General features: G+C 30.3%; 2 protein-coding genes across 3 annotated transcripts in view; one reads left to right on the top strand and one right to left on the bottom strand.

Annotated features, from left to right (window-relative positions):
* The first annotated feature begins 4,338 nt into the window (after positions 1-4,338).
* Positions 4,339-14,312, top strand: Srp9 (signal recognition particle 9). The gene is made up of 3 exons (XM_075358055.1): positions 4,339-4,558; positions 7,943-8,011; positions 13,932-14,312. Exons 1-3 carry the CDS (start codon positions 4,490-4,492, stop codon positions 14,022-14,024), a joined length of 231 nt encoding a protein of 76 aa, XP_075214170.1. The 5' UTR covers positions 4,339-4,489; the 3' UTR covers positions 14,025-14,312.
* Positions 14,313-21,672: 7,360 nt separating this feature from the next.
* LOC142319568 (retinaldehyde-binding protein 1-like) overlaps positions 21,673-26,361 on the bottom strand; it is a 114,651-nt gene continuing 109,962 nt past the window's right edge. For both annotated transcript variants that reach the window (XM_075357004.1, XM_075357003.1), the window contains exon 8: positions 21,673-21,916. In XM_075357004.1, the coding sequence (XP_075213119.1) occupies positions 21,858-21,916 (59 nt within the window). In that variant the 3' untranslated portion in view covers positions 21,673-21,857. The remainder of the gene's footprint in view (positions 21,917-26,361) is intronic.

The following is a 26,361-nucleotide window of genomic DNA, read 5'->3' as shown; positions in this document are numbered from 1 at the left end:
CGTAAAATAACTAGCACCAACAAATGAACTCTGAGGAAATAAATATGAATAAAAGAAAAACTAAATAAGTACACAATGACTAAAAGAAAATAGCTAAAAAAATCTATATACAAAAAAAATCATTATACACAAAACATGATTACAAAACAATACCCTGAAATGTATAAACTGAATTGTCCAAAAGAGACATTTTTTATATTGCTCAAATGCAGCACAGTTTCAATCTAGTACAGCGAACACTTAACAGTCTTCCATAGTAACACAGTCAAGATTTTTCATCATTTCTTAAAATAAAAACAGGGAAAATTATGGCAGTAAAATGTAGTTAAAAGGTTCTTCAAACATGTCTTAAAACTTAAAGTTTCACCTTCGTATAAACTCTTAAATATCTCAAACTTATTAACATTAACAAATTTGATATTTCACAATCATAGAAAAACACATTTTAACATAGTTTAATATTGTCAAATATATATATTATTCATTAATTGTGTTCTGCCAGGGGGAGGTCTTGCCATGGCTGCTCTCAACAACTCCATCTCATCAAAACTCCAACAAAAACTCATCCCCTTCCTCTCTTTCCATTTACCAAAACTTCAACTGTATCTATTAGTAAGCATGTCCTTCTAATATAGTGTTCTAGCCAGTTTCCTTTCCTGTTAAAATGGTTTTTAACACATTACCTGCCATGGTGAATAAGATGATGTAAAAAAAATTATTTAACTCATACAAGATACATCAATGTATTCACTTGATCAATAACAAAGGACAAACTGGGATATTAGTTTTTATTTACAATTACAACAATGACTTGTTAATTACAACATCTGTTTTAATGCAAATTATTTTTCAATATTAATATTATTTATTATTATCATAATATTTTCATGATTTCAATATTATTAAATTATTATAATTTATTACATGATAACAGTAATAAATGTTTTTTTTAATGTAGTGACTCACTTTGAGAATTTTTGTTATAAGTTCAGATTTGAATAAATAAGGTGTCATTTTCTTTGTCATAAGATGCTTAACATTTTTTGTAAAACATAACATTTAAATAAACCAGAAGTTGCAAAGATAATAATTAAATGTTTACATGGCCAGCATTTTGAACTGGATTGAGAGATATGTTACATTATTTTTATACAAGTAAACATCTAGGTACCCTTGCAGTATACAAAATTTCAGCTCGATATGAATAACCATTCCTGAGAAATACATTTTTTTGTTAAAAATACAAAATGAAGGATAGTCGGTAAACTAAGCATTTCCAGACATATGTTGATGGTAAAGTTTTTTCTTTATTTCAATGGGGACCATATTCTGAATTCTTGAAACTGTTTTTATATACCCTTTGATATATGATAAAAGGTATAACACTCCCAATCAAATGTTACCTTCTCACACAATGTTTTATCCATTCATAGATGGCTCAGAGACCCAGAAAGCTTAAATCCTGAAAAAAATGTGGTAAATTACGATAACCATGTTTAATATGTACACTTGAATTCAAGAAGGGTGTATTACATGAAATATCTAACCATGTCAAAAAAAATACTAGAGAGCTGGCAACAATTTGGAGGGCTTTGTTGGAGCAGCAACTCCATGCCTACCACCATCAGTGAGTACAAGCTATTTTATCTCGAGATTACACTCACCATGTTTGTCTATGCCAATGGTTTAACTGAAAATGTACTAATCAAAACTTGTTTGAATTGTATTTTCTTTGATCTGATCTACAAGATCAGCCATTCTTAACCCCCATGTGTGGTCAATTAAAAATCTTCATGCCATTAAAGCCAAATTTACAAGAGATCAGCATTCTTAACACCCATATGTGATCAATTAAAGATCTTCATGCCATTTCACGTCACCAATATCAGTTTTCTGTAATGGGTTGGTATTCTGGTTGACCACTTATTTGTCTGCTTTTTACCTGAAACACTTAATGGTGAAAGATATTTACATTTCTTAATGGCTGATCTACTTTCACTCGAAGATCTGCTACTAAACACTCACAAGTTGAAATCCCCTAAATGAAGTACCTATAACCAAACAGATTGATTGATTGAGGAGGCCCGGTAGCATGGCCTGCAAAGTCTTCTGATCCCAATTCTCTTGACTTTTTGTTATGGGGTCATTTAAACTCTTGAATATGAACCCCATGGTTATTGTAGAATTGACGTAAGAATTCTAAAAGGGATTGAGAGGATTCATCAGACACCTGGCATCTTTGAAAGGGTCAAGTAGTTAATGAAAAATTCCTGTATGTATTTTGAATGAGGGTTACATTTTCAACAGCTCTGTTGTTTCTTTCATTAATGTTTTATTATCTGATAGGATAATTTATTGTTCTTAAATAAATTTAAATTGAATTTTTTTTTTTTTAAACATTGTCATTAAACAAAAATGTGTAATGCAAATTATTTTTCATTAACCCAGTGGGTTGGTCTAGTGGTGAACTTGTCATCGCATATCAGCTTTTTGTGTTCTTTGGTGATAGGGTTTCAATTAACCACACATCTCAATAATGGTCAACCTGAGATTGTACAAGACTACTCTTCCTTTACATTCATCCTCTGAAGTAATACGTTACAGTAGTTCTGGAGGCTAAACAGAAAAAGAAAAAAAATTGTTATTTATTATAATTATTATTATAAAATATTTTATTTCATTGTAACACTTTCAATATTATTAAATATAATATAACATTAATTAAAGTTACTGTAGTTGTGATCAGGTCGAGTTATTTAATTTTATTAGGGAGAAAATGAAAACTACTTTTTTAATCTAGAGTAACTCACTTCGAGAATTTTTACCATAACATTGTTATTTATGAACGGATTTGAATAAATATGGCGTAATTTTCTTTGTCAGAAAACAATTAACATTTTTTGTAAAACAAAATGGGGTATAGACAGTAAACTAAGGGTTCCCGATTCTATGTTGATGGTAAAGTGTTTTTTTGTTTTGATATGGGCGCCCATCCCCTGAATTCTTGAAACGGTTTTTATAAACACTCTTCACAAGTATATTGTCGTTCACAAAAATATTTCGCTTAATATATATATATTTTACCAATATTTTATATTGGCATATATTATACCTATTATTTTATTTACATATAAATATATATATATATATATATATATATATATATATATATATATATATATATATATATATAGAAAACATAAACGATTACAATACAAAATCAATGCCAATTCAAACCTACTACCACCAGCAATTGACGCCACGTGAAAATTATAACGCCAAGCAGTGAAGATGATCGCAAGATCATGTAAATACTTTTAAGTACATTATAAAAAAAACAACCTACTATAAAAATTTGTCGTTAATTAAGATTATATTTTTAAATTAATATTTCCACCGACTGTCATGGATAGAAACATGAAACAATACATTATTTTCATAAACAATACTAGACATCAGTTTTTCGCTTGCGTTTAATGAAAATCGAAATATGAATTATCCTATAAATATGAAATGATTATTCCTGACTGAACCTGACCTTTCATTTAAATGTCAATTTATCAGCCTTTTCTTTTTCCTGTTTAGCCTCCGGTAACTACATTTCAGAGGATGATGTACGAGTGTAGTCTTGAACAGTCTCACTTCGACCATTGCTGAGATGTGTGGTTAGTTGAAACCCAACCAACAAAGAACACCGGTATCCACGATCTAGTATTCAAATCCGAGTAAAAGCAACTGACTTTACTAGGACTTGAACGCTGGAATTCTCAACTTCCAAATCAGCTGATTTGGGAAGACGAGTTCACCACTAAACCAAGCCGGTGGGTAATTTATCAGTCTCTATCAGTTGAAAACAAGAAAAGAAAGATTAAAATAGTTTTTTTCTACATCAATAGATATCGCTATAATCTTCTCTAACAGCTTTAAGTTCCCGTGACTATCTTTTTTTATATATGCAAATAAAATGAATTTCATTACTAACTTCCAACTTATGTTTAACAAATAATTTCACCAGCTTAAAGGTAAAAGGTGTACTTGATTTTAAATTTACTTAGTTTTGATATGAAAGACATTAACGTAACAAAAAATTATAATAAAGTTCTATTTTATTAATTTCATGAATGTGCAATAAAAATCCAACAAATGTCAGATATTATAAAGTTTATATATTGTTGTTAATAAATGGATAATGATATATGTGTGGATTTTAAAGTTTATAATTTATTTTTTTGTTCTAATAAAAAAGTATTACGTAAAGAACGTCTACTGTTTTAAAGAAATCTACAAAATATTTATGAATCCACTCGCACTTCCTCTCTGAATTGCGAGTAATAATCGAACGTACTCAACAGTTGTTCCAACGCGACTGGTTATTTGTTAGGATTGTAGGTTAAAAACCCACATTATGGTATAAACGTTTTGCTGTAACTCATGTTATTTTTTAATTCTGTATCCTTCGTTTTACTAACATTTGTATTAGTAAGTTAAGATGTATTTGAAGACTTGGGAGGAGTTTGAAAAATCTGCACAGAGTTTATATTTGAAAGATCCTATGAAGGTGAGTTGAAAGCAGATAGGTTGATAGTTCAACCTATGAAGCTTTCAGGTTAACACATGGTCGAAGAATCGTACCGTATGTAACTTCAATAATTTTCGTTTTTTTAATCGATGTTGTGGATGTCACTTATTTGCTTACAGTTCGTAGTGTAATTTTTACGGTAATTTGTTGTAGTTGTGTTTTTGCAGTTTTACTTTAATAATTTTATGAAGAAGATTTACTTGAATTTTGGTGTTTGACGCTTTACTAATACTTAGATTCAGGCGTTAAGAATTCTTTGGTTTCGTTTATTAAGCTCGTGAACTAATAGATCCCAATTAATGAATTCCGTACGTATCAAGAATTAAAATTAAGCATGTGTTCATTACAATAAATTTTTAATACACTTACGTTGTGTGTCGGTAAACACTTTAAATACTATTTGCAATAAACAAAGATATTAATTGCTTACATAAATTTTCGCAGCCCAAACACTCAATTTTTTAATTTATTTTATTAGAATAAACATATTCCAAGGTTATTTCATCGCTAATTGTGTGACAAATTTCTTCCGAATTTAGAAAATTGAGTATTTGTTGAGATATTAACAATTTTAGCCCTGACTTGAATTGTAATTTACAGTTATCCCATTTATACCATTACTGGTGCCTGAAACTACAGTTCTAGGTAAATTGTCTAATTAATTATTTGCAAGATAATCTAATCCTTTTTAATAATGGGTGAAACCGTTTGTAGTGACCCCTTGTCACTACAGAAAAAATTGAAACTTACCTATTGCTTCCTACATGTCTCAGGACCTTAAAACTATTTTTAACATTTTTTTATTTAAGCAATTTACCCGTGGCGGCCATTTTTGTTATGGTGCACACACTTTTTTTGTGATTGGTAAGGGTTTACGGAAAAAAATCATAACCAAAAAGTATATTGGTTCTGGAAGGATGAAACAAAAATCAATTTATTCATGTTCTCTCCAGGTAAAAGATTGGTCCAGTGGTTTATTTACCTATCTCTCCTTTTCTGTGAGAATATTTTTTTGTGGGTATGGGGAAGATGAAAAGAAACATGCAGGTTTTCAGTACCCAGGTCTGGTAGTTCTGACTAATAATATACCACCCACCAAGGTAAAATCACGCTTCATCTGTGAAAAACACGTGATCTAAAATGCCAATGTTGCCACTATTGAACTAGCTTATCAACAATAGTTAGCTTATGGAAAAAATTTCAGCATTCTCTTCACTGCAGTTGGGCTGAACCTAGTGAAATGATCTTTCCTTGGTCTAATCTACACAAAGATTTATTAGGCGATCTTCAAGCATGAACATGTTCTTCGGCATCTCGATTCCCCCCCCCCCCCCCCCCCGAGGGGAGAAGAGCCCATCTCTTAGCGTGTCCGGTCGCTACACCACCCCCTCTGTTCCTAGCCAGTAGTGGCTTTAATGGAGGACATCTTCTCGCCCTCAAACTGATTGCACACCACAGCGTTCAGTTCAGGCCCTGCAGAGATGCCACTAATGCAGATGCCCCGAGGGACATCTGCATCAGTAAAATTCACCCCGAGATAGTTTTAAGTTTATGCCTTCAGAAGAAGACAACGGACACCTGCAGCTACCACGTCGCCCTCAGGAACTAAGCTAGAAGCCTAACCGCGGAATGAAGACTCCGCGCCTAGTTCTAACCATTAATGAGCCAATTCCATTGAATGTCTCTGATTCGAGGCAAACTAACCACTACAACAACTTTCCCACTAAAAGTGTTAATCACAGCGAAATTTGGTCCTAGTTCCCTTAAAGAACCCGCTAAATTAACTCAACATGAGTGCAAAGCTAACAGACTCCGTTCCAGTCTACCGGGGAGAGGAGAATGAACGCCTACTCCCACTCAGCTCCATCGCGGAGTCCCGCGTGACATTCACCTTCTTTCGCTAACCGCCGCCGAAACACCGCTGCATACCACCGAAGCGGCACCCAGCCGCGTCCTGCCGACAGTATCATGTGCTCATAAAACGCCCCTGTCGAAGCGCGACCGCACCCCCCGAGACAAGGAGTACCATGCCCGTTGTCAGCGGCCGCAACTCCACCGACAGCTTAATTCCAAAATCAAAATGACACTTCTTAAATCTAACTGAGGCACGCTGCCTTAAGCACCTACCTTCTGCCAGTCAACTGCCCAGGCGGTCCCTAGCCACCCAGGTTTCTATCACCTACTAAATCCCTTCGGCAGTCCTGCTCAGGGCGAGGAAGTGAAGGAAGTCAGCAACTATTATCCACTCTCTGCCAGTCCTCCAGCTGACTCGCAGATCCAAAACGGAGTTAACTCTCTTGAGTTCCCTAGTAACTGGGACAAATGTGTAGGACATGGTCCACAGTGTCATCGACCCTACAGTCCGCACATTGCTGGAATCAACCAACCTAAACCTAACCAATTTCTCCCTAAAGGCACCATGTCCCGAGAGAAACTGCGTCGTGTGCCGATTAGGGGATACCCAATACCGCTTGCAACTCTCTAACATTGGGAAATATACCATGTGTATAACGACCTGTAGAAGAATCGTAACCTTGGTCTTCGATCTCACGCATACGCCCTGATGTAAGAAGGCCTCCCTTTTTTGCAACATACCGCTGGCTATGTTCTGTAGCCGAAATATCCAGGGGTTTGATGCCTGCGATCACAGTTACTGCCTCTCGCGAGACAGTCCTGTAACCGCTAATAAAAGAAGATGCTGGGCTCTTAATAGAATATTCCTATGCATTGCATTCCTACATTGGTACCGCATATTCTTCAGCAATTGACATTTTAACAAACACAAGATTGCAACCTTGTTCAAAAGCCAGTGTTCGACACAGAGTGGCAGTACTTAAATATGCAGCCAGTAAACAGTCCACTCCAGCTGCAGTCAAACCAACATCTTCTACATTATTTTACCCAGCTCATATCAATATTAGTATAAACTACTGAGTGATGGAACCTCCTTTAAATTGAACACCCCCGGTAATTTAACAAATTATTAATGTTTACTGTTTATTTTTATGTATGTTGCTATTAATCCCTTTTCTGTATAGTGCTATAATTTTTAATAATATGGTTATAAAGTAAAAAAATAAAATTCTATGAAAGTATATATATATATGTAGTTGGCAGAACCATTCTCAAAACAATTCATATCAAGTATGGCTGTACTTCATGCATTTATTGGAATTCCTAATGTCACAATGTTTTGGCTAGATGGGAAGATGCATGTGCTAAGGCAAGACTGACAAGTGTATTTGTAATTTGATTGATATAAATTTATAGCATAGAGGGTGTAACTACCATTTTTAATATTGTTAGAATTTGAGGAATATGACATAATTTGTTTGTATGAGTTGTATGCATTGTCTGTTGCAGATTCGTTATGTTATGAAATACACCCATAATCAGAGTGTACTGAAGATTAAAATCACAGATAACATTGTGGTAAGTAAATAATATCTTGTTCATTATCAGTTTATCTTATTGTTTTTTTCATTTTTAATTGTTAATATTCATATAAACCCTTTGTTTTGTCATGTTATAATTTTATTTTTGATTATCATCTCTTTTGCTGTTTCATATTCCTTATGTATATTCCTTTTTTAATGATCACATTTCCTCATTATAAATTAACTATACACAAAAATATAACATGACACAAAATTGAATCTTAGGAACGTGAAATCCACTATGATAAGAAGGTCCTACCATCATTTGTAAACCCATCATTTATATTTTGCATTTGACATGATTAATGATGATTTCCAGGTATATGTTGTTATGATTTCTATTTAAAGTAATTTTTTTTTTTAGTTAGAGATTTGAAAGCTGAAAGGACTAGAAAAATTGAAGAAATAATGTAAAAGACTTGGACAATTTCGGGTTTCTCTCATTGGTTTTTTTACATTATGTATTAGTAATTGCTCATGTTTAAATTAGTTAAACTTATTACATTTTATTAGTTAAACTTATTTGCATAGAAATTATAAATATAATCCAACCAAAATTAACCTACCTCATTAATTAAGATATAGGTTAAGTTTGGTTAGATTACATTTATAATTATAAGCATACTGCTCTCAGGTGGTCAAGTTTTGTTAGGATGTCAAAAAAAAAGTTCACTGCACAATTTCATTTAAAAAATACTATATTGCATAAAAAAGGATAGTAAAAAAATTAAAAATAAATAATAAAAAATAAAAATAAATGTAGCATAATCAGTTAATTTGCAGAAATTTCCAATTAAAATTAAATTACATGTTTAAAAAAAATTATTATCAACTTCCTAATAATCTGAATTTCAGAAGTTTTAAATATTTATATTATGTTTATATATATATATATATTGTTGTAGTTATATTTTGTTTTAAGTCCATTTAATATCCATATATATATATATAACAACAAAATAAATCTGTGAATTGTTAAATGGAAAGTGGGTAAAAATAATGAACAAGTTCTGATAATGTCAACACTGTTTAGAAATGATTTTGTACGTCACAAGCAGCAGGATTTTTATTTTAGAATCAATTAATCAAGCTTTAACTTTTAAGTTGTATGAATGTTGAAAAAAATTAACACATCAAATGGCTGATAGGAATGTTTAAAAAACAGCATATTCTGTATCAAGTTTTCATGAGGAAAAATGGATTAGGAAAACAAATTACATCTCTTGTCAAATGTACAATACAAAGGGCATATTCAATGGCAATAAAACTTTTTTTCTTTCTTTTTCCTGTTTAGCCTCCAGTAACTACCGTTTAGATAATACTTCAGAGGATGAATGAGGATGATATGTATGAGTGTAAATGAAGTGTAGTCTTGTACATTCTCAGTTCGACCATTCCTGAGATGTGTGGTTAATTAAAATCCAACCACCAAAGAACACTGGTATCTACGATCTAGTATTCAAATCCGTGTAAAAATAGCTGGCTTTATTAGGACATGAACGCTGGAACTCTCGACTTCCAAATCAGCTGATTTGGGAAGACGCGTTCACCACTAGACCAACCCGGTGGGTAATGGCTATAAAACGGGTAATTTTTTGATTACAGCATACAATGCCTTTTGTGGTACATGGTGGTAAATCTGCTGGAAAATATTAATATAATAATTAATGGTAATTAAGTTAATTTTATATATGTGTGTATATATATATATATATATATATATATAAAATTAATTTTTTTTTCCACATTATTATTTTTTTAATCTAGTGTAGGAATTTTGCCCTAATTTTGCCTTGTCATCAATATATATATATATATATATATATATATATATATATATATATATATATATATTAACCATTATATTTAACCATTCACAGATTTATTTTCTTGTTTTAAATCCATTTAATAAGATATTGCATTTGCTATAATCCTCTGTTATTATGCTTTTACTTCAAGGTAATACTTTATAGTTATTTCAAGGTATTTTATTAAAAATTAGTCAAAAAATATTCAGTAATTCAATAATAGTAAAAATCTCATTATAGGATAATGAAATTAAATTAACTGCATTCAAACAAAAACATATTTTTTTAAAGAAAATATATTGACAAAACTTTCATATTTGATGAATCATTAAGGCAATTACAGAATTCACTCTAATTATATTAACTTAAAACAGCAAAACTCATTAACAGAATAATATCCTAACAACTAAACATAAGTGAACATTATTTAACAATTGTCAGATGTTGTATTATTTGGATAGATTCTGTCTCCTAAAAATTTCATTAAAGTAATCTCTTTTGGGGCAAAATTCCTGCACTAGATTAAAAACTGGAAGTAGCATACTTTATATTGAATTATAACCAATTTTAGAAATATGCGTATCTGGTTAAAAAGTATGTTTTGTTATCAAACTGTTCACATCCAGGAAAGAATTATCTTCCACCCATGTATCATACATTTCCTTTACTTCAACTGCTGTAATTCTACAAATTTTTTGTTATGGTTTATAAAGATATAACAGTTGTTTAGAAGTAATTTGTATTATTTTTGCTTTTACTTTTTTCTGGTTTATTTGTAGTTCACTCCAGAAAAGTTTTATTGTATATAATTACATTATTATGCTCTTCTTTCAACTTGTACAGTGGCAAACAAATTAATCCAAACACAGTATTTGTAACAGAAAATTTTATTTTTAAAAGAAACAAATGTTTTAATGGTCAAATTTACTCAAATTTAATAGTTCTTGTTTTTGATTACATCATTAATGCTCTTTGGTATTGATTCCACTAAGGTAGAACAATGATTTTTGATTTCTTCATCTTGAAACCAAACCTGTATCACTAAACTAATAAGGTCAATTTTTGTGCTACACTTCATTTATCCAAGTCTTCTTTTTAGTATGGCCTATAAATTTTAAGTGAGATTCAGATTGGAGGAGTTTCCTGGCTATGAGAGAACTCTATTTTTTTTGGTTTTTGAAGAACTCATTTGCTTTCTTTGACGTGTGACATGGTGCAAGGTCCTATTTGAAAATGAGTTCTGGGTTCTTCTGCGTAAGTGGGACTATTTTTCTTTTAGCATATATTAATGTATTGGTCTGATTTTATCATCACATTCACAGGCATAAGTGCTTTCCTTTCTAAATAACTAAGGCATAAAATTCCTTTCTAAATAAATTAAAAGCATCACTAAACGATTGAAACAAACCAAATACACCTCCTGGGCCCTTCATGTGTAAAAAACATCCCCTAAACATATTTTTGGCTAGGTGTTTGGGAGCTTGTTGCAGGTGTGCTGGCGTAGTATTCTCATCTGCTTGCTTACAAATGTAAGCTACTCTCTTCCCTTGGATAAAGAAATGAGTCTAATCTGAAAAAAAGCGTTTTTCCATATCTCAATAGTCCATGCTTTATGTTCCTTTGCCAGTTGAAGTATTTTTGTCTTCATAATTAGTGTCTGTAACTGATTCTTTTTACGTTTTTGAACAAACCCCTTCCCATTCCCAACAGTCTTCTATGAATTGTCATATCAGAAACATTAGTCCCACATGCTCTCAAGTCCCTATTAAGATGACTATCTTGGATTAATTTTGCATTATCTTATTAGTAATTGATCTGTGTAGGTGTGGCTTTCTTTTTTTGACGTTTCCCTTTTCTCTTTGAAGAGACGAAACCTATTTCCCTAAACCTTTCCACAATTTAATTTGTAGTACTTAACCCCACATTGCACTCAATGGCAATCTGTCTGAGTCATTTATGTGTTGGGACAGAGCAACAATTTTTGACCGTTTTCGTGGGGTTAAATCCATTGTAAATAAAAAACTTATAACAGAAACTCACAAGGTCACTAAAAACTAATTGACAGTGAATTATAAAAGCACAAAAACCATTAATTCTGTTGGCATTTGTACTAACATAACCTGAAACACCAAACAGCAAGCAGTCTGCCATGGTGAAAATTCCCTTTGTTCGGATGAATTTGTTCACTCGATACTGTATATTATTAAAATGACTCATATCTTCATGAATAAATTTGTCCTATAAAGAAACTTTATAGAAGTATTCAAAAGTGATTAAGAACCATTTTCAGTTGCCTGCAAAATGTGTTAGACCATATATTTTGAAAGCTATTCCATTTATTTGTTATATATTATCTGTTTTATAAATTCCTGTCTTTGTCTACTCTTCCATCTGTTACCACATTAACCAGAACTGGATATCTTAATGTTTAGTTCACTAACCTAGTTCATCTTTTACAAGATTGTGTTACAGTCCTTCCTCTTTTGTTCACATTAATATCTTTTCATTTTGTATTTTAACAACCCACTTAATGATCTTCATCCTGCTGTAACGCCACTTTTAAAAGATGTTTATTTTATTTTTTGCTCTGTTTATTGTCCATGCTTCATTTCTGTAAAGCTACACTCGAAACAAAAATTTTCAAGAATGTTTTTTTATTTTCTGATATGGATCTTAATCGTATTTGTACTGGTTGTAATGATAAATTTTGTGAGAATTGTTCTTTTGTTATGGCATATTTTCCGTGCCATAACAGAATTATTTGTTATAATTACATTTTTGTAATAAATATTATACTATTTATATTTATATAAATATTATAGAATATTTAGATAAGACTTATCTTACTTTAATTTCAAAATTAAGGTATATTATCTCAATGTTCTGTTCTAGGTGGTTTGTATTATAGAATTTAAAATATACTTGGTTTGTGTCTCTGTTATATATATACTTTTCTTATATACATACGTGGATTTTTCATGGTATAAGTAGGTTACATGTCAACTCTTATGCCCAATGTTTTACTTCCTTGACTATAGTGATAAAGATTAATTTATTAATTGTCAGAAACATTGTTTACGAACATTTCTAAAGTAATCAATTGATTGATTAAAATTATTGGTGCTTAGCAACTTTGTTCTTTTCCCCCTTCTATATTACCTCATTTCTTGCTGTCTTTTATAAGTGTTTATTTACAGTTATATTTTACTTTTAATATTTCGTATTACGATAAATTTGAAAAAATATACGTGTATGATTTATTAAACATATTTGTTAACAATGCTTAATTTTTTTAAGTAATTGAATCGTGCATCCATCTTAATTAGTTAATGTAAAGAAAATGTATATTATTTCTTTCACTTTCTTAACAAATTTTTAGAGGTATATACATCATCAGTTTCTTTTTGTAAATAAGTTAAATCCAAAACCAAATTAGCTGATTGATAAAAAAATTGATGCTTAAAAATGACTATCAGATTCTAATATGATGTTACATGGATCTTATTTTTTTTTCAATTATTTTTATTTTTTGACATTTGATTCATTTAATTTGTTAATTTCTACTTACAAAAACAAATTCTTCAGTCAGTAGCATACTGTCTGCTAAAATGAAAGCCCTGGATTTGACTATTTGGTGTTTGTAGGCTTTGACAGATATAACAACCTTTCTGACGTCTCACTATTTAAAGGTCTCGAAAAGATTTGCTATCTGAATAGATGAAACTTCTGGAAACACATTCTTAAAGAGTAAAATGAATAAAAAAATAAGTTTTCAAATTTTTTTGTATTAAATATTACTTATTATGTTTGACTTTTATTTGCTCTGTTATGAAACAATTATTTATTTTAATGTAAGATCCTTTTCATAAAAATAACATTTTATGGAAATGAAAGAATCTGTGAATTATTGATTCATTATTATTTAAATTTATTTAGTGATAAATATTGATCCATAATTTTTGGCATTTAGTGACTCATTGAACTACAGAATTGTTTTGGTATTATATAATGCTTTTATTAAAAACAAACCTTATTTTAAATGAAAGTAAGTTTTTTATGAACTCTGTATTGTTTGATTTTAACTTTTTGCAATGGTGTTTGTTTTAGTGTCTACAATACAAAACTGAAATTATACAAGATTTCAAGAAAATAGAGAGATTTATTATTAATTTAATGCGGCATATGGCCTCTAAGGAGTGATTTTGTATAACAGAAGGCAATGTTAAGGACATTTTGTTTTTTTTTTATTTTGGTGTATTTTTATATCAGTTGTAATATTCTAAGATAATTTTATATATTGTTTTGTACTTTAAGAAAAGGTTTTGTTTATAATCATAAGGTATTGTTGCTGTTTTAAAGAAGTTCTTGGATAATGTAAGTGACCAATTGTGGTAAAAATATATAAAAGACGAATGTAGTAAGGAATTTTTTTTTTTAAACAAGGCAGTATTTTGTATGTTTATAAATAAATTTTTGGTTTTACAAGTATTTTTAGTGTCATACTTTTATAGTTCTCTTACGTTTAACCAATTTGCAGAAGTTATTTCCTACTAAAATTAAAACTTCACATCCTACCTTATTCTGTTCCATAGGTTTTGTCTGCTGATTCTATTTGTAACTTATTTTAAATCAATGGTGTATTTGTAGTTGCAGCATGAGGAAGTTGATCTTTTACATTGTAGTTTCTTAAATTTAATTTTATTTTGTAAATGTGTATTTCTGTTGGTTTTATTTTTAGTATGCTTGTTTTTGATTACTCCAAAAATCAGTGAATTCCCATTAGTGGCTTCCATTTGCAAAATTTTGCTTAATATTTTTCTAGTATTTGTTTTATGTAAGGGCTAAGTTTGTTTAAAAGATTAAATTTTGCATGAAATTTTTTTTTAGATTATTAGTTTTAAGACATTATATATTATAGTTAGGGATATAAGATTAACAAGAATAAAATATGCAGACATCCTTCCTTCATAAAGAAAATTGCATGGTATTAGGAAGCAAACAGAATGTTGGTGCAATCATAACAGGTATGAACAAGGGTGAATCAAATTTAGATGGTAATTTTACTGTTCTATGCCGCAAGCAGACCCGAGCTGGATGGAGGTGGGGGGGGGGGATGTGATGTTAATGTTTGGTGGGTTAGAGATCTTTCAGAATTTTACAACTCAATATAAACTACTGACTACAAACATCTTTTTAGAATTTACAAAGAAAGATACACATTGGTTGAAGGTGTCATTATTTATTTACATTGATCATTTATATAACTGTCATGCAGAGGTTTTGAGTCAAATTGTGGACTGTAAAAGATCTCTAGTAGCAAACATCTGACTTTTATTTAGTTGTATTGATGTGTGGGTTGAAACTAAAAAAAAACCTAAAAACATAGTGTTGGGATACAGTTGATTAGAAAAAAATAGTGCAAGTTAAAATTTCAAACAAATTGAAACCAAAAGTAATTAATTACAGGTAAAATTCATTTGAAAATGTGGATTAATTGAAGAGAAATAAATTTAATTTATTATAATAAATATTATTTAATTACAAAATTTAAATTAAGGAAGGAACGACAGCTTTAGTTAGCATGGTTGGTGAAAACCATCTAACAAAAGATACTTTGAATTTATGGATGACTGTAGAAAGTATCAATATTCTGCAGATTTAGAGTTAGGAAATAATAGTCTCTTTAAAAAACAAAATTGATTAAAAGAAAATAGCTAAGGAGAATTGGTTGATGTAGAATACAGAAAAATTAGAAGAAAAATTAGGGAATTGAACTCAAAATGTATTTATACCAAAAGCGGATAGAAAAACATTGTTAGAGAGGCAAGAAAGAATTAAAGGCGGCAGGAATATATAGAGGAATTGTACAGTGGTAAGTAATCATCAGATGAGGTTTAGGAGTAGGAAAAAGAAATTGAAGATGAAATTAAAGGAGATTATTTAGAGATAAGGGTTTTAAAAGAAGAAGTTCTGAATAGAACTCTTTAACAGGAAAACTGAAATAAGGTGTAGAGATATATGATAGATATCAGAATTGCTGCCTTACTTAGAAGTTTGAATGGACTGATAGTATGAGTAGATTACTAGTATTAGAGACTGAACATATTTAAAAAAGTCATTGTTACCATTCCAAAGAAAGCAGAAATAAGTAAGTGTGAGAATTAAGTCGTTAGTCTAAAAGAGTTGTGTTTGTTTACAGATGCAAGAATTAGGAATATACTGTATTACTTTGAATTTAAGACTCGCCTTTTCTTACAGATTAAAGGGTCAAAATGTCAGGTGTGTCTTAAATTCTAGGTACATCTTTAGTTGGAGGTTTAATCCCATTTGACAAAAACGCATAGTTGATAGATGTACAGCTGAAGTTTTTGAATCCGTACGTCTGTTAAACATCGAGTGGAATTGAAAAATGTTTGTCATCTTGTATAGAACGTATACAAGTTTCTAGAAAGATGACTCATCTCAAAGAGCTTGACATCTAAACAGCTTTTTCTGTTGACATCATAATTTATCATCATTCTGCAATTTGTGCATGTGCTCTATGCATGATGACAAACGTTTTTCATGTTTCTTGTCTAACCTCCATTCGATGTTGAACAGGCATACAGTATGCTGTTGTAGTTGTAAATTAGTAGGTTTTTGTAATTCCATTCTCCCTATTTGTTGTGTTTTTCTAACCATTTCTTCTTTATGAAAAATCATTTCATATGTGATACAGACTTTAAACCCAAGGTTATTTTATGTGCTGATACATTGGAAATCATGCCACTTGTAAACAGTTATTGGTGAATGAAGTGAATGTCTGTCAGTGAATGAAGTGAAACAGAAATTATTTGTATGTAAACAAATGAAGAAATTTTTTCAGGACCAAAACAGAAAAATTTGGAAATTGATGCTGCTGTTTTGGCCTATTTCAAGAAACTCCACACAAAAGGATCTCCAGTGATAAGAGATTGGCTGATGTTAAAGGCTAGGGAAATTGCCAGGAATAATGACCTTCAATTGAAGCTAGCTGTGGATGGTGTGAGAAATTCATGAGTAGGCAATGTCTGACATTGTGTCGCAGAACCTCCATTTGCCAGAAGTTACCATCAGATTACGAGCATAAATTAGCCCAATATCAGTGTTATGTAAATTGATCTACGATGAAAGAAACAAACTGTCTTAGTCAAATTTGTAATGCTGATGAAGTTGCTGTGTTCTTTGATATGCCACCAAATTACACCATAAGTGAGAAGGGACATAAGTAATTGTAAAAACAATTGGATAAGAGAAAGTAAGGTAACTGTTGAGTGCTACTGCTGATGGACAAAATTATTGCCATGTGTAATTATGAACAGGAACACTGTACCAAAAATAAGATTCTGTGATGGTATAATTGTTTGAGCCCAACAGGATGCCTGGAAGAAGTAATTTATTGCAAAATTGGTTAGGATATGTATGGGAACTTAAACCGGGTGGACTTCTGAAATGAAACTATGTTAATGTGGGTGCTTTTTGTGGTCATTTGTCTGACAACATTAAAACAAAAATGACAAATGGAAATGTAATTTAATTATAATTCCTGGAGGTATGACAAGTCAATTACAACCACTGGATGTTGGGGTTAATAAATCTTTAAAAATCGTATTCGTGCACAATGCAAGCAGTGGTAGATTGAAAATGATCATCCTCTTACACTAAGCGGCAAAACTGAACAAACGTCAGCTGTTACGATTGCGCTTCATGACAATGCTCGGCCACACGTGGCTCATCGCACGTAAGATCTCATCGTGTCAGTTGGCTGGGAACAAATTGATCACCCACCATATAGTCCTGATGGAAATTATGTAGATTAAGATCCAAACTTTCAGGTAAATATAGATTTAAAAAAAAATTGCTTGTTTTTTATATCAAAATTGTACTTAAAAAACATGCTTTTTATAACAAATCAGTTTGCAACTATGATGTTACTTTACTTTTTAATAAAATGAGAATTTTTTTATTGAAGGATTTTATTGTGAAAATCTTATTAGTATCTTATTTAAATTTTGTTTAAAATTGATAAAGATGAATTGAAAGACTTTTGTTAGTCAGTGAAACACGACAGCAGCACGTCCAATGATATACAGCGTAAAATCTAAAGGGATAAGAATTACAAGAGTGAACAAATGAAGCTTAGTAACAAGAAGTGATGAAATAACACTTTTCATTATTAATATTATACAAAAATGATTATAAATAAATATGTGGAGGAAGGAAAAGAAAAATAGAAGATAAATTTTCCTTGTATGGTCTTAAGAACAATTTATGTTAAAAGATTTGGAAGCAGTTTGTAAAGTGTAAATGAATTTTAAGATTTACTCCACATATTAATATAACGTTAACTGTTTTAAAAATCATACTGCGTAATTTTATAAGTTTATTTGTGCAGGTACAATAATTATAAATATTTACTCATAAATATCAAGGTAGAGGTAAGTAGTTTAATTTCAGTGTTACTCTGTTACTCAACTGTGCTTCTTTGTTCTTTGAAGTATTTTAAAATGAAAAAAAAAAGTAAAAATAAAAATTATGTAGATATTTATAACATTTATTTTTCACTACTTTATTAATAATTAAGACTAAAAAAAAAAAACTATTTATTTATTAATTTCAAAATTTATAAATCAATTTTTTTCTAATGAAAAAAACTGATTTATAATTTTTGCAAAATGATCACTAAAAAATTGCGAATAGTTGTTCATTTTACCATGAAAAAATAAATATGATTCCAGCCTGGTGACAAAATTCTGTATATGTAATCCCTATTTTATTTATCTCGTGAAATTGTTTACCTTCTGTTTTGGATATATGAAAAAGAATAAATTTCCTTCCATTTTGTGGCAAGGGGTCCAGAGGAAAAGTTTCATATTATGATTCACTGAAAAAGATATCCTGCTGTTTCCAAGTGCTAATTTAAAGATATCACCTGGGTAGACGGAATATGTGGAAATGTCAGTCAATCTAGGTACATATGAAAAAAAAATGTTTTTTACATGCATTAGTAAACAAACAAAAATCAGAAACCGCTAAAATTTTACTTAAGAATAATGACAGCTGTGTACCATCTTCTGGTTTTTAATAAATGACTGTCAAAACCAATACAGTTATGCTTTATATTTTTAATTAAAATTGTTCTGGATAAAGTAAAATTAATGCATTTTGAATTATGCAATGTGTAGTACATAGGCTGGAGTTCTATAAGTACACTTTCTGTCCCACCCATACCATTTAAAACATAAACGAACAGAAAACATTTTTTATACCACAAACTGAGAAGACGCTGAAAATACTTTCTCTTTAACATTTCAAAGATGTGCTGGTCCACTGGCAGACAAAAAATTTTAAAAAGTAAAGTTTTAAAAAGTAAAATTTAAAAAAGTAAAGTAAAGTAAAAGTAAAGTTTTGGTGTCTCCCACCTGTGAGTTCGTTGTTGGCCAGATGCTAAAGTGTATTGTCAAGAAGGAGCACAACTTTTCCCATCAAATTGATGTTTCAAATGTTTTTCTACTTGTACAATCAGTATGAATTCTTTTTGGAACCAGGTATTAAAGATTTTGAATTCATCCATGCTTTCTCTTTGTGTTAATATATGAGTAGTGATTCCTGATTTTTCAGTTTTTAAATGCTCTAAATTTCTTTGATTTTCTTATTTACTTTACCTTAGCTTGTTGTTGTCAGTTGTATACTGCAAGTCGAAGTGGTTACTCATTCTTTGCGTTTCTTGTGTTCTGGGGCAGTGGCTTCTTTTTTTGATGCACATGTTTTTTAGGGAGTATTCTACAATTTAAACTGGTCTCATCACATCTATACAACTGCTCCTCAAAAATTTTCTCCTTTTCAATAAACTTAAAAAGACAATCTTTGAACCAACATACAGCAGATAAGCCTTGCCAGTTATGGTGCTGGTTAATACTGAAGTATTTTTTAAATCGACCTAACACTGATAGTAAATTATGAATCTTCTTCTATGAGGGTTATTTATTTATTTCGCGAGGGTTATTTTTTTTTTCAAAAAAACCCGTGCAAAAATCGGATGAACTTTTGCGCATATGTATTGCGCAGCGTCTCTATTTATGGTCTTCAATCACGCTGCGTTACTTCGTTTAGTTCTAAATATGCAGCTAGCACGTAAACATGTCTACTGCAGTAATTCGATTTCTTCAGGCTGAGGGGTGTAATGCAGCTGAAATTCATAAACGAATAAGTAATGTGTACTGTGAAACTTCAATGAGTGACAGCAATGGTGCAGGAACTTTAAAGCAGGACGTACAGATGTTCATGATGCAGGTGGTCAGGGAAGACATACATATTGGTGGCATACCACTTTACGATTTTTGCTTGATTTATCTTTGTCCCCAACCATACTTTTTCTGACTCCTGACTACGAGGCAATGAAGTTTCTGTTGTTACCCCAGAGTTCAGCCACTTTATTGCACGTAGTTTATACTTTGCAGTCACTGAAACCTTTTTTCATTTATCACCCATTTTGTATCTTTAATAAAAAAAAAACACACCAAACAACAATTTACTGATGTAACCAGGAACAGTAACAGATGTATTCTGCAATTTTTGACAACTGTTGGAAGTGAAGGGCAGGTAGCAGGCTGGCGGGGTGGAAATGCCCGTTGCATGTTTTAGCTTATGTTATGCACACGACATGTAGAAGGATTGTAGCAGAAGCCTTCTTTCAACCCATTGACAAATAAATTATTACTCATTTTATGAGAATTTTTTTTTTAACTGGGCCAGAGAATCGAGAGTCTGCTGTACATAAACATCTTAAATATCTAGTTAGTGAGAAAAGAGAAAACAAATGGGTAGTTTTAATGACTGACTTTTTTTGAAACTTAATGATTCGGGAAAGGTATATTTCCCAAATTTCATTTTAAAATAATTTTTTTTAAATGTAGTTTTTAGTTTTACTAAATGAATTTAGTTTTACTGAATTAATATTACTATAATTGAGTTCACATTTTGGCAATCCATAAGCAAAATAAACATTACCCTTTGATATCTTTAAAACTAATTATTGAAATGATTTTATAAAACAGTTATTGATTTAATGATACATCTTTTTCATTAGCAGAAACAATTGAAAATTAAAAGTATTTTTTAATTGTTAATTAATTATTAAAATAAATCTTAATTATTTTTTAATTATAAGTTTATTTGTCAATTGCTTCTAAAATCAGGTTATCGTAGTTTAAAATAATTTTGTACTATAATTATGCAAAGAAAACTCAATATGTAAAAAATGTTTCATGCCTGGAGATTTGGTACATTTCAGAAGGTTGGATAAAATTACCTACCAACTATCTTCCGCCAATCAATATTTTATGTACTTTGTCATCTTTGACTTTCATATTTTTATTTATCTATTTTTTCATTGTCTGTTACTGTAGCAGATGTTTAGAAATTTATTTTTCTCATATATTTGAAAAAAATCTTGATTTAAATTAATCTCTTTTTTTTAGTTACAAATTTTTATCGTTTTATGTTTCTAGTCTTCAAATATTATTGATGAGGTGATAATAAGGATATCAAGTAATATTTACAAAAAAAAGTTCTAATAATAAAACTAGAAATCTAAAAATAAATACATTGTTTAATTCCAGAAGAGAAAACTTGTAATTTCAAAAAGCTTATGTTAAGATTTTAATAAGGATGATAAAAATTCTGGAGTGCTTTAATGAGCGAGTGATTTCGTTATATTTTGTATTTATTTATTAATGGTGTAAGATTATGTACATCTATATTAAAAATAATAAATAGTAAAATACAGAACAAAGTTTTTGTACAATTGTTGGTATTTTGAATAAAATAATTATATTCTAAATCATTAAAAAATTTTAATATTTCTCTTTTTCTCACATTATTTAATAAATTTATAAAAATTAATAGCATTTGCTAATGTAGCAGTTTTTTAGTATTATTTTTTTTTAAAATAAAAATGTTTAGTCTCTTGTGTAGTTTGTAACTTAAAACCACTTGGAAATCTAAGTTGATTCGCTAAAACCATCCCTTCTTTTCTTTTTTCTCTTCTTTTGGATATCCAAACTTTGTAACCGCTGGAATAAAAACATTTACATTGTAATTAGTCAATGGATTAATTGAAGAAGAAGGTATGATATTCATTTTCATCAACAGATAATGATTTCATATATCCTTACTACTAAATCTTATTTATATTAGTTAAATCTATTAAACAAAACAAAATGGATAGAAATTTTAGTGTTGTCATATTTCTATTTTCTGTCACTTGACATCTGACATTTGATTACTGATATGCAAATCATCTTTTAATTTCTTTTATTTTTCTTCCTAACAAATTATGTTATACCCAATGTTATGTTCTACCCAATGGAAAATTATATAATATAATGAATAGGGATAAAAAAAAAAGGATTAAGTGTAATGCTGATTTCTAACAATTATTAATGATTAAAAAAAAATTGTATAAGTAGTGAATTTTGAAGCTATTTTTATTCAGAATAAATGTTTCTTTTTCATTTTCCTACCTTAACCGATTTTTTGCCAGTGGTGCGTAAACACACCTTTTTCTAAAATAATTTTTTTATAAATTTCTAAATAATTTTCTTTACTTTTTACAATTTGGCCTTACTTTGTTAAGTTCTTTGATCACCCTAACATAAGTTATAATTGATTACGTTTTTATTTTTTAAGTTTAGCCGCATTCAAACTTACTGTAATTTAACATTCCGTGTAACTGCTTCATTTTATAATATATTTGGATAGCAGAGTGTCGTTATAAATAATATTATTATTTTAATTATATCTCCAGGTTTTGTTTTTTATTGTCAATTGATAAAAATAACTTGTTTTTAAAAATCATTATAAATAGCAGTCGTTAAAGATAATTGTGCGATGACGCACCTTTGGCGTAATGAGTGATGACTCATGAGCTAAGCATACATCGTAATAGGTTATGTTGGAATATTCTCACAGTCTTGTGTTACATTGCCTTGCTTATACATCGTTGGAGTTTTGTTTAGTCTAACATTTTATTGAATTGATACAGCGTTTCCTTTTGTTATTAAAATTTGATTACGTATTCGGTATTAATTTTATAATTCATAGAAATTTACTCAAGAAATATCTCAAACAATATTACATCGTCTTTTAGTATAGTGTTTATTTACTATGTACATGCATTAGTTTTACAAGAGTCGAGTTGATTTCATTATAATTTAAGTATTTTTTAAAATGTGGAATTTTTATAAACCACTAACACTTGACGAGTTGCAGTCCATTTTAGATGAAGATGAAGACAACAACATATCGCAAGCAACTGCTATTGATGCGACTTATATTCCACCTAAAGTTGATGAACTTACAGATGAAGAAGATTTTGATGACAATTTGCTAATCGAGACCCCTTCTACAGCAACAACTGATATAGCAGGTACGTTTGAGATTCATGTACATTCAGAAAAAGACATTGATACTAAAATATCAAATTGCAAGGATAAACCAAAAAAATCTAAAACTAAACCCAAAACAAACATTCCAAAATGGGAAAAAAATTGAACCAATTTATAAAGAATTGCCAATTTCAGTAGAACATAGACAAATAGAAATTTTAGAAAATATACTAGCAGGAAAATCACCCCTTGAAATATTTTTCCTTTATGTTGATTATGATTTGCTAAATATGATTTTAGAGTTCAGTATAAAATATGCACATGACAACAATCGACATGATTTTTCTTTAAATAGTGCGTTACTAAAAAGATTTATTGCAATTTCGATACTGACTGGTTATCATACGTTACCTCAAACAGAAATGTATTGGAGTAAGGATGAAGATAAGGTTGTTGAAATAGTCAGAAATTCAATGAGCCGTAACACCTTTACAGCAATAAAAAGGAACCTGCACCTTTCCGAAAAATTGCTTGACAAGAACGATAAATTTGCAAAAATTCGGCCATTTTTTGATGAAATAAACAAACGTAATTTACAGTGGCGTTTTTTCTCATAATTTATCTATTGATGAAGAAATGGTGTCATATTTTGGTAGGCATTCAGCAAAAATGTTTATAACGCGAAAACCAATCAGATTTGGATTCAAGCTTTGGTGTTTATGTAGTTCTGATGGGTATTTGTACCAGTTATACCATACGGAGGTGCTAAAAAAGAAAAACCTAAAAAAAACTTTTGTCTGGGGACACAAGTAGTACTCGATCTGTTAAATGTTGTATCACATCCGAACGAGCATAGAATTTATTTTGACAATTTTTTTTCGACATATGATCTATTTAAATTACTCAATGAAAAAGGATATTTCGCTACCGGCACTGTCAGAGAAAATAGACTTCCTAATTGCCCACTAAAGAGTTCAAAAGTATTGCAGAAGATGGAAAGAGGTACATTCGATTTTGCATATGATAAAAAAACTAGTTTTCCAGTAGCTAGATGGAATGATAATGCAGTGGTGACAGTTGCCAGTAATCACAATGGAATTTACCCATTAGCAAATACAAAAAGATATAGCAGAAAAGATGTAACTATTAGTCAGCCATTAATGGTAGCACAATACACGAAATTCATGGGTAGCGTGGATTCTCATGACCATGGCATTGGAAACTATAGAATAAAAGTGCGTGGAAAAAAGTGGTGGTGGCGGCCATTGTTTACTAATGCTATCGATTCTGTTATAGTAAATTCGTGGAAACTATATCGGCTTGTAAACCATGATAAAATCAGTCAAATTGACTTTAGGTCGTACCTTGTATTATCGTTGATCAAAAGTGAGGAAATAAAAATACCACAGTGCATCGCTGAAATTCCGGGAGATAATGTTCCTTCTCCATCATTGGCAACCAAAGGTCGGCCTTCAAAAAATAGTTTGCCGGAAAATATTCGTTTGGACAAAGTAGGGCATGTTATTTCCGAACATGCAAACAAAGCTAGAAGACTATGTAAGCTGTGCAAAAACCACACAATATTTTTGTGTATAAAATGTAAAGTCCACCTGTACTCAAAATGTTTCAAAGAATTTCATTCACCCCAAAGAAAATAAATCCAGAATAAACTAAAAACAATTTAATGTAGTTTATTCATAGTTGTTTTTTTCTAGTTTTATAAATAGTTTGGTTTCTTTTTATGTTTTTACAAAGTTACATTTTATATTATGCTTTTGGCCAAAGGTGTGTAAACGAACCATTTTATTACTAAGCCATTACTGAATTTTTTGTTGATATGAAAATATTTCTAGCTTTATATACTTACAAATAGATGAAATAAAGTAATTAATAAAAAAAAAGTAGTGTTTATTTAATTCTGGCATTTAATGGGTTAACAAGTGAAGAGATAATATTTTAGTTAATAGTTGTTTTATGCAATAATAAAAATTTGCAATATTAATGGAATTTCATCATTACCAAGATGTTATGTTAATGTCTTACTAGCAGTTCGTTTTCACACCAAAATATTGAATCATCAATAATCAATATGTGAAAATTAGACAAAAGAGTACAATTGTGTATAAAAAAAATTAAATATATTAAAGAAATTCATTAATATTATACATCATCCCTATATTATAAAATTGTAAGGAAATAGCTGAAAACATGAAAACTGTAATAACTCTAGTAGCACTAATTGATCTACTGGATTGGGGATTGGTTTAAAACACTCAGCAAAATAATAAAATGTAAAGAATTAGAAGAAATAAAAAAAGGAGGAAAGAGGAAGCAAGGTAACCTGTAAATAACATTTTGCTGCTTTTTCATTGGTGCAACAGACCAATATGGTGATAGCTTGATAGGCAATTATATTTTTCTGCTTTCTTAAGGTGACAGTACTGCTATCAAAGAGGTGACAGTACATTATTTAAACTATTTGTTAGGAATTTTTTTTTACTTTCATTATTGGAACAAATGGACCTTTATGTTTCAATTACTTCTGCTGCTGAATGTGAGACCTATATGCCAAAAAAATAGTACCTATCATCTCCATTGTCATTAAAGTTTTCATAGACCATGGAAAATCAGTAATCAAAATAAAATTGTGATCTCTTTGTTGTACGTAGGAGATGGTTTCAATGGCAATATGATGTTTTGGAAGAATTAATTCAGCCAGATTTGGGAAAACTGTCAAGTGATCCACAAACACACTGAATGAAGGAAGAACAAGCCTAAGATCCATGAACCCCATCACTTAGAGTGAACCAATATTCTGAAGAAATGAAAGTGCTTTGTCAGTAATGCAGACCAGCATATTGGGAAAATGAAAGCGTTAGGAACAACTGCTGTCATGATGGAAAAAATCAGCCGCCTAAGTTACTCCATTCCCAGCTTATTTAAAATACAAGCTGTATTTTACAGCTGTGAAAATACAAGGTCAGGTACATCATACTATTCCAACAACTGTATGGATCGTTCAACGGATTTTTTTCAGATTTATTTATATGAACCAGAATTACTGTTACAAATTAGAATGGATTATGGCACACCAAATACCAATGAAGAATACACTATATTTGGTAATCTGC

Source organism: Lycorma delicatula, chromosome 2 (assembly GCF_047948215.1).
Source record: "Lycorma delicatula isolate Av1 chromosome 2, ASM4794821v1, whole genome shotgun sequence".
NCBI lineage: Eukaryota > Metazoa > Arthropoda > Insecta > Hemiptera > Fulgoridae > Lycorma > Lycorma delicatula.
The sequence above is the reverse complement of the archived record's forward strand: the minus strand, read 5'-3'. Positions and strand labels throughout refer to the sequence as shown.